The sequence below is a fragment of the Phyllostomus discolor genome, chromosome 12 (genome assembly GCF_004126475.2).
Source record: "Phyllostomus discolor isolate MPI-MPIP mPhyDis1 chromosome 12, mPhyDis1.pri.v3, whole genome shotgun sequence".
In the NCBI taxonomy this organism is placed as follows: domain Eukaryota; kingdom Metazoa; phylum Chordata; class Mammalia; order Chiroptera; family Phyllostomidae; genus Phyllostomus; species Phyllostomus discolor.
Genome location: NC_040914.2, coordinates 29,357,914 through 29,366,995, shown reverse-complemented (window position 1 = coordinate 29,366,995; position 9,082 = coordinate 29,357,914). Strand labels below are relative to the sequence as shown.

General features: G+C 42.5%; 1 protein-coding gene across 1 annotated transcript in view; it reads right to left on the bottom strand.

The window, feature by feature from the left end:
- The window catches only part of LOC114511481 (zinc finger protein 345-like), a 447,937-nt gene extending 439,170 nt beyond the window's left edge, over nt 1-8,767 (bottom strand). Inside the window, exon 1 of the mRNA XM_036013399.1 lies at nt 8,641-8,767. Within this exon, the coding sequence (XP_035869292.1) occupies nt 8,641-8,655 (15 nt within the window). The 5' untranslated portion in view covers nt 8,656-8,767. The remainder of the gene's footprint in view (nt 1-8,640) is intronic.
- Nucleotides 8,768-9,082: the final 315 nt, after the last annotated feature.

Genomic DNA, 9,082 nt, shown 5'->3' with positions numbered 1-9,082 from the left:
TAGGCATGTAAAGAAACTTCAAGCTAAAGGATGGGGATGATGTGAGTCTACAAATGAACTGACACCTCATCTCAGCTTAGGGGACTATAGCTATGCCACGGTATTATTCTCTTTAACATGACTAACACGTAACCTTTTTCCCATATAGACTGAACACTAAAGGTATACTTGTATCTCTTTGATAACTGGGAAAATATCTGACTTACAACTATGAGATAGCATACAATGAAAATGCAGAGACTTGGAACATAATGCCCTAAAGTCCCAGGTCACTTATAAGGCTGCTCACTGCCCCTTGCTCACTCTGTTGAAAATGGAACATCAGGAACACTTAGAAGGGCTTACAGATTGAGCACTAATCCTAGACATTCTACTGACAGCAGTTAGTCGTAAACAAGGGGCAAGGGGTCCATTTTCAGAGTGTCCACCCATGCCACTTTTGCTTTTAAATGGATTGTATTGCTTAGGAAAATGTTATGGAAGCAGACAGCAAATATCACCAAGGATGATCAGTACTCGTCCTCTTCTCTGAAAATGCCCCTGAGACATAACAATGTTAATTGGGTCATGGAGACGTAGACCAAAACTAATTTGGCCAATTGGCTGCTGTCTGGAACAATCAGAGTAAGATTCTCAGTCGTGGTCAAAGTGTCCTGGGCAATGGAGGGAGGGCTTGTGTTCCAAAGGACTATGGATACTACCCAGAGATCTCTGGTGCTGACACAGGGAGACTGGAAGGAAGATGTGGCTGCTGAACACGGTCAGGGCCGCAGGGAATAGATGGTGAGCAACATTGTCTCCTGTAGCCAGTCCTGACAGAGTACAGGGTCATGTGGGCACTGAGTTTCCTCTGTGAAGAAGAGGTGAACATTCCAGCATGTGTGTAATGATACTATAGGTCTCCATTGTGAGTTCTGAATATGTTCCAGGTATCATGTCCCACTGTCCTCAGTACTGCTGAGTGAATGTCTGTGACATGTAGCAAAAACACTGGAAAGTCAAAATGATGTACCCCATTCACCACAGTGGATAAAATCAAGCCTGTGATGCAAAAGAAAACTGAAGAAGAAAGGCCTGGCCCTCAATCACAGGGGTCTCCTTAGTGTCCAACTGTATGCTAAGCTCAAAAAGGTGGTAGACAAAATACAGCTAATTTTCAATGTAGATTCCCCTGAGAAAGCATGGAAATGACAGGTAATGTTCACATGAAGACAGTGAGGCAGACAAAAGTACTTTAAGACATCAGAACAAAGTTGAAAATTCATGATAACTGCAACAATGAAAACAGCAGCAATAGTTGTATTTTCCATTTCACTGGTCTTAGCTGTCTCTCTGCCCTGCACTGAGGCCTTAATATGCTACAATGGAAAAATTCCCATCTCTAGTACCAGACTTAAGTTTGAATATGGCCTTTTCTTCAAAGATTTTTTAATTAATTTATTTTTAGACAGAGGGAATGGGAGAGACAAACATCAATGTACGTTTTGTAAGGTAGACAAACATCAGTGTATGCTTCCTTGTCATGGGGCTCATTTTGCGGGCCTGGCAGAAAACTCAGGAATGTACCCTCACTGAGAACTGAACAAATGACCTTTTGGTTCAGAGAACTGCTCTCAATCCACTCAGACACATTATTTATATTATTAAAGCTTTTGATTATATTATTAAATGTTGGAATTTACAAAAGTGACTAGTGTGTCAATTAATACACATTATTATTTAAAGTATATGATATGAGGACTTCTGGCCAAGATGGAGGCATAGGTAGACACACTGTGCCTCCTTGCACAACCAAGATAGGGATAACAACAATTTAGAAACAGAGTAACAGCCAGAACTGACAGAAAATTGAACTGTATGGAAGTTGGACAACCAAGGAGTTAAAATAGACATGTTCATCCAGACCGGTAGGAGGGACAGAGTCAGGCAGCCGAGCGGAGACGGGTCACAAGGCACAAAGAGCGTTGGGACCAGGCACCTAAGACCTCAGCAGGTAGACCCTGGGTGCGAAAGCAGAGGCTGGCAAACCCCAGCCAAGAGGTGGCAACCAGCAGACCCAGGGAGGCGGGGATTGTGAAACAAGGCACTGCACACAACCCAGGATCCCAGTGCTGGGAAATAGAGCCTTGGGGCACTGATTGAAAACACCTGTGGGGGTTGAGGCACAGGGAGAGACTCCCAGTCTCATAGGAGAGGTCTTTGGAAAGACCCATGGGGTGCACAAGCCCACCCACATGGGAATCAGCACCGGAAAGGTCCAGTTTGCTTGGGGAAAGCAGGGGAAGGGACTGAAGTCCACCGAGAGCAGAGCAAGGGCCATTGTTCCCTCTCGGACCCCATCCCCACATACAGCATCACAACCCAACACCTGAGTTATGCCACCCTGGTGAACACCTAGGGCTCCGCCCCTCATACATAACAGGGGCAACCAGACCACTCCCCCACCCAAAAAATGGCTCAAACAGAAAAAATGAAAGCACCAGAACCTATCCTTCTAGGTGACTGAGAGATAGCCAACCTATCAGATGCGCAGTTCAAAACACTGGTGATCAGGATGCTCTCAGAATTGGTTGACTTTGGTCACAAATTAGATGAAAAAATTAAGGTTACAATAAGTGAAATGAAGAAAAATGCATAGGGAGCCAATAGTAATAGAAAGAAAGCTGGGTCTCACATCAATGGAGTGGACCAGAAGAAAGAAAAAAACAAGCCCTGGCTGGCATAGCTCAGTGGATTGAGCGCGGGCTGGGAACCAAAGTGTCCCAGGTTCGATTCCCAGCCAGGGTACATTCCTGGGTTGCAGGCCATAACCCCCAGCAACCGCACATATCTATCTCTATTTCTCTCTCTCCCCCTCCCTTCCTTCCCTAAAAATAAATAAATAAAATCTTTAAAAAAAAAAAAAAAGAAAAGAAAAAGAAAAAAAAAAAGAAAGAAAAAAACATACAATCACAAAAGAATGAAGGAATAAGAACTCAAAAAAATGAGAGGCTTAGGAACCTCCAGGACATCTTGAAATGTTCCAACATATAGGGGTACCTGAAGAAGAAGAGGAAGAGCTACAGGTGGAAAAGTTATTTGAACAAATAATAAAGGAGAACTTCCCCAAGCTGGCAAAGGAAATAGATTTCCATAAAGTCCAAGAAGCTCAGAGAGTCCCAAGAAGAGACCCAAGGAGGAACACACCAAGGCACATCATAATTACATTAGCGAAGGTAAAAATGAAGGAGAGAATCCTAGAAGCAGCAAGAGACAAGGAGACAGTAACCTACAAAGGAGTTCCCATCAGACTGTCAGCTGATTTCTCAAAAGAGTCCTTACAGGCAAGAAGGGGCTGGAAAAAAGTATTCCAAGTCATGAAAGGCAAGGTCCTATATCCCAGAATACTTTATCCAGTCAAGCTTTCATTTAGAATGGGAGGGCAGATAAAGTGCTTCTCAGATAAGGTCAAGTTCAAGGAGTTTATCATCACCAAGCCCTTATATGAAATGTTAAAGGGACTTATCTAAGAAAAGGAAGATAAAAAACATGTACGGTAAAATGAGAGCAAACTCACAATTATTAACAACCACACCTAAAACAAAAAGAAACTAAGCAAACAACTAGAACAGGAACATAACCACAGAAATGGAGATCACATAGAGGGGTAGCAACAGGGGAGTAGAAGGAAGAGAGGGGGGAAAAGGTACAGAGAATAGGTAGCACAGATGGTAGGTAGAAAATAGACGGGGAGGGCAGGAATAGTATGGGAAATGTAGAAGCTAAAGAACTTATGACACATGGACATGAACTAAAGGAGGGGAATGTGGGTGGGAGAGGGTGTGCAGGGTGGAGGGGAGTGAAGGGGGGTAATGGGACAACTGTAATAGCATTGCCAATAAAATATATTTAAAAAATAAAAATAAGTAAAGTATATGACATGTATCTACTACACTCCATACAGTAAAAACCCAAACAATTTGATATTACACATAATCTCGGCAATTAAAAGGCATCACTGGAGTGTAAACTCTGTCATAACAACTGAAATTACGAATGCAAAAAAAGAATTTCCCAAATTCACTGCATGCATAAGGACATTTCCCAGTGAGAACTCTCTGATAACAGTGCAGGTCACTGATAATGATAAAGGATTTCCCACATTCAGTGTACTCAAAAGGCCTTTATCCAGTGTAAACAGCTCAATGATGACAAAATGCAGAGCTACTAATGAAAGTATCTGCACTTAAAGTGCAGCCATAAGGTTATTCTCCAAGGCGAACTCTCTGATGACAACAAAGGATAAAGCTCCTGGCAAAGGATTTCCCACATTTCTTGCACTCATAAGGCCTTTCACCAGTGTGAAAGACATTCTCCAATGTCTATGGAGGACAGACCTACTAGAATAAGTATTCCCACATTCACTGCTCTCATAAGGCCCTTCTGCAGTGTGAACTCTCTGGTGATAATGGAGGTCAGAGCTAGTGGTATAAGATCTCCCACATTCACTGCAAACATAAGGCCTTTCTCCACTGTGAATTTTTCTGATGCTTCAAAAGCGAGGAATGCCAAGGAAAATATTTCCCACGTTTACTGTACTCATAAGGCCTTTCTCCACTGTGAACTTTTTGATTCAGAAAACCAGAGTTCCAAGTAAACAATCTTCCACAGTCCCTGCATGTATAAAGTTTTTCTCTAGTGTGAACTCTCTGATAACTAAGATGAACATGGCTATCGTTGAAAGATTTCCCGCATTCAGTGCACTCATAAGGCCCTACTCCATTGCATGCTGTCTGATGTTTATGGAGGGCATTACCTCTGGTATAAGATTTCCTGCATTCACTGCACTCATAAGGCCTTTCTCCAGTGTGAACTCTCTGACAAACATGGGAGGGAAGAAATTTTGGAAAAAGACTTCTCACATTCAAAATACTGAAAACACTGGCTTCCTGTAAGGAAACTCTGGTCCTCACTGCCCCTGGCTTTCTTCCATTCTCTTCAGCTATAATGATATTTTGTACTGTGAAGAGTTATTCCAAACTAAGAGATTTTGTTTTCCCTGTACATGGTGTCAGTATCCTGTTGCTCAAGATGTCCTGAGGTCATAGTGAAGTCTTTTACAACCTGACTAGATGTATGAAGCTTCCATGACATATGGGAATTACAGCTCTTTCCAAGTGAGACACTGTGCACACTGCTTAGGAAGTAATTCTTCATTGTGTCCTGTTCCTGATGCTGGTTCCTCCAGGCACTGAAATAAAATAGTTTTGCACCACAGCAGAGTTCTGCGGTGTTGCTTTCCCTGCTGATCAACCAACAGGAAAATGTCTCTTAACACTGGCCCACACCTCTCACAGGGATGGCCCTTCTGAGAAGACAAAGCTGCCTTGGGATACTTTTCCTGTGATGCTTGTTCAGAGAGTTTCTGTTCAGTGGGTTTCTCCACATCCTCTGCTCCACAGCAGCAACCTGAACAAAAACAAACCCTGCTGAAGTACATACTGAAGTAGGGAGAAGTTATTCACATCACAAATTTTCATCTGTCATATTTACAGATGATTCCCTGTGACAATTATCAAGGCAAATGTGATAGACTCTAAGAAAGGGTGGTTGTGCATTACTAGGCAAGTAACATAGAAAACAATGGTCCCCCCATTAACTGAAGTACATTATGGTAGGACATGGAACAAGGAAAGGTAGGCTTTAAAAGTTGCTCTGCTGATGGTGGCCTGCAAAATCATTCCTGCTGGTGATGTGAGGCTGTGTAGAGGAAAATGAATGTGCCAAAAACCATGGTAATCAACCACAGCAGAATGGATACTGGTAAGGTTCCTATAGATAAATTTGCACCTTCAAGGGACAATGATCATTGAGTAAAGTTGGAGAGCACACCAACAATACTCCTCACACAGAGGGTTGTCATGTAGAGGATACAGAGGGAGAGATTATCCCTGGCTAGAATCAGAAAAGATAACTATGAGAATTAAAAAATAGGCAAAGTGCCAACACTTAGAAAGGACATGTAGATTAAGGTGTGTCCACTGGTAATGGGAACAAAATGCAGTTAAAGAGAACAGGTTTCTGATTATATTTTAACAAAGCTATGGCATCAAACCCTCCCCCAGGTGCCTCTAATGGCACCAGAGCACCTCTAAGCCCATCCTGTCATGGCTGGACTCATGTACCTCTTGTGCTACAGAAAGGACTCCTTCCGGTTCCCTCCCAGTTGAGCAGTTACATGGAATAACGCTGATGCAACTCGTAAGAGAAAACACAAGACACGCATTACCAGCACTATCATAGAACAACTCAGCACAGACAGAAAGAAAAAGATCTGTGGGAGTACCATCAGCAGGATGGCAGAATAAAAACGACAATTATTTTCTGCCTTCAAGAGTAATTATATAATTATATATGATAAAAGCAACTCTATGGAAAAGGGGAAGTAATTAGGAGATCAATTTTTCCAAAGAGCTAGAAAGAGGAGCATAAAACAAGAAATACCACAGAAAGAACTGCAATAGAGAAAGCCTTAGCAAAGATGCTTAGATTCCTAAGAGAAGGGTGAAAGCTTCCTCTCTAAGCCACTGAGCTTATGCTACAGTGGACTCTAGTGGCCTGTTCTATGAATGACCATGGCAACCATTGACTCTGAGAGCTTCAGAAATCTCAATAATATCTGCCAACCTCCCACAGATTTTATCTCAAAGGAACCTGTAGTTTATCAGAAAGGATATCAGGAGGAAGATGTTTGGCCACAACATCTCTTAGGGAGGGATAACATCATCTACTCCCAGCAATCTTTGCCACCAAGAATCCAACAGGGACCGCTAGGTATTTGGAAAAGTATTCCCCTGGCCATGAAGGACCCCTACAGACTTCATTACTCTAACTTCAGCTCATGGGGCAGCAAGCAGAATGGAAAATGACTTCTCTTCACGAAAAACACAACACATCACCTACTAAGAACACTCAAATCCATGTGCAGATGAAACTTCATCTAGCCCTGGCTTGGGTGTTTCACTGGGTTGACTACTGGCCTACTTTCACAGTGTCCACCTCAAGGTTTCCAGGTCCTTGCACATACCTGCATTTCAGGCCAGGACCCCAGACAGGGGCATGCCAGAGGCAAACAATAAATGCTGCTCTGATACATTAATGTTTCTTTCCCTCTCTTTCTTTCAACCTTCCCCTCTTGGTAATTAATAAATAAATCTTTAATACAAAAACAAATTCTTATGGTAACTGTCTCATAAAATGCTTAGACCTCAACACTAAGAGCAAAAGAAATGTAAAAAAAAATCACAAATGGTACCTCACAATTTCTTACTGAATTCCCAATAAATGTAGAATTACACATTGCCCAGGCAAAAATACAAATAATCATTCTAAAAAATCTCAGTGAGGAACATGCAAATATGCATGGTACTCTACATAATGAACAAATACAGTCACACAATATGGTGATCACAATCAGAAATCATAAAAATATAAAACTGAGAAACTGGAGTTGAGAATATGACAAATAAAGTAAAAACTACAAAGAGTTCCAAAGAGTAGAGATGCTCAAGCAGAGAAATGGATATACACCATCTAAGAGGCAGCTTATATGAAGTTTGATGACCCTCTTTGTTTTTAAGATTTTATTGATTTTATTTTTAAAGATGGGAAGGGAAAAACAGAAGGAAAGAAACATCAAGGTGTGGTTGCCTATCGCAAGCCTCCTACTGGGGATCTGCCCCAAATTCCCGGCATCTGCCCTAGACCAGGATTCAAACCAGCGACACTTTTGTTCATAGGGCCATAGTCAGTCCACTGAGGTACACCAGCCAGAGCTGACTACTATTTAGAGAAAACAGGGCTGATGAATATACAAAAAATATTTTATATAGCTTGGCCAGGTGGATTAGATGGTTGGGTAGTTTTCCAGAACAGCACCAAATGCTTGCAAGTTCAATCCCTACCTGGGGACACAAAGGAGGCAACAATTGATGCTTTTCTCTCACACTGCTGTGTGTGTCTCTCTCTGTCTCCTTCTCTCTGTCTCTCTACGCCTACCTCTCTAACCATCAGTAAACATATCCTTGGATGAAGATTAAAAGTAAATACATATATGAAGATATTATCAACAGGATTATAAAAAACTATTTTCCACACTACTCGATGTGAAATCAATTAGATTTCTGGCAACAATACTGACCTCAAATCCTTCCCCTCTATGGGGTTTCAGAACAGCAGGTATTGGGGCAGCTGGGAGAGAAGGGGGCAGTGCCAACACACCACCCTGCCAACCCCAAGACCTACCCAGAAACCTGGGAGAGTAAATTGTGCACCTACAGTCAACATGTGAGGACACAGCAACTCCTAAAGAATGAAGGGTATGGGACATACAAAGCCTAGTCCAAGTACATGGTGAGTGTGAAAGTCATTATTTTTTAAATAGAAAGTTAACTTATTAAAGTTTGTGGCAATGAGAGAGAAAGAAGGGTCCCTGGAGACAGAATCGGAGGTGAGCCCAAGGGACACTGCTGCTGTCCATGGCTTCCTGGGTGCAAGTCTGGTCAGGACCCTTAGAGGTCATAACAGAACCAAACTCAACCCTGAAGAAAGGTGGGTGCAGGCATGCCAAAGTTGAGCACAAAGGGGCAGTCAGTGTCTTACCCAGCGAGGATACATGAGCAAAGTTCTCCAGCATCACATCCAGGTACAGGCGTCTCTGAGCCTCATCAAGGAGGCACCATTCTGTCCTGGACAGATACACAGCCACATCCTCAAAGGTCACAACAACCTGTCAGAATTAATATAAATGAATCCAGAATAGTCTGTCTGAAACCAGCCATGCCAATGCTATTCTAGACAAATGTTACCCACTCATAAAACCATCCAGGATACCCCATTCAGAGAGGAAAACAGCCCTGCTGCCTACCGTCTCATCAGTCTCATTAATCACAGCGCCCTCAGCAACAACAGAAAAGGTTGGTCATGCAGCAGATAAGTAGGAATCCATTCTCAGTCCAAGCCTTCTGGGCTGCATCCCTCCTGTTCACCAATTCCACTGAGTCTCCCAGACCATGCCTCTTCAGCAGAGCCATACATGGGCTTA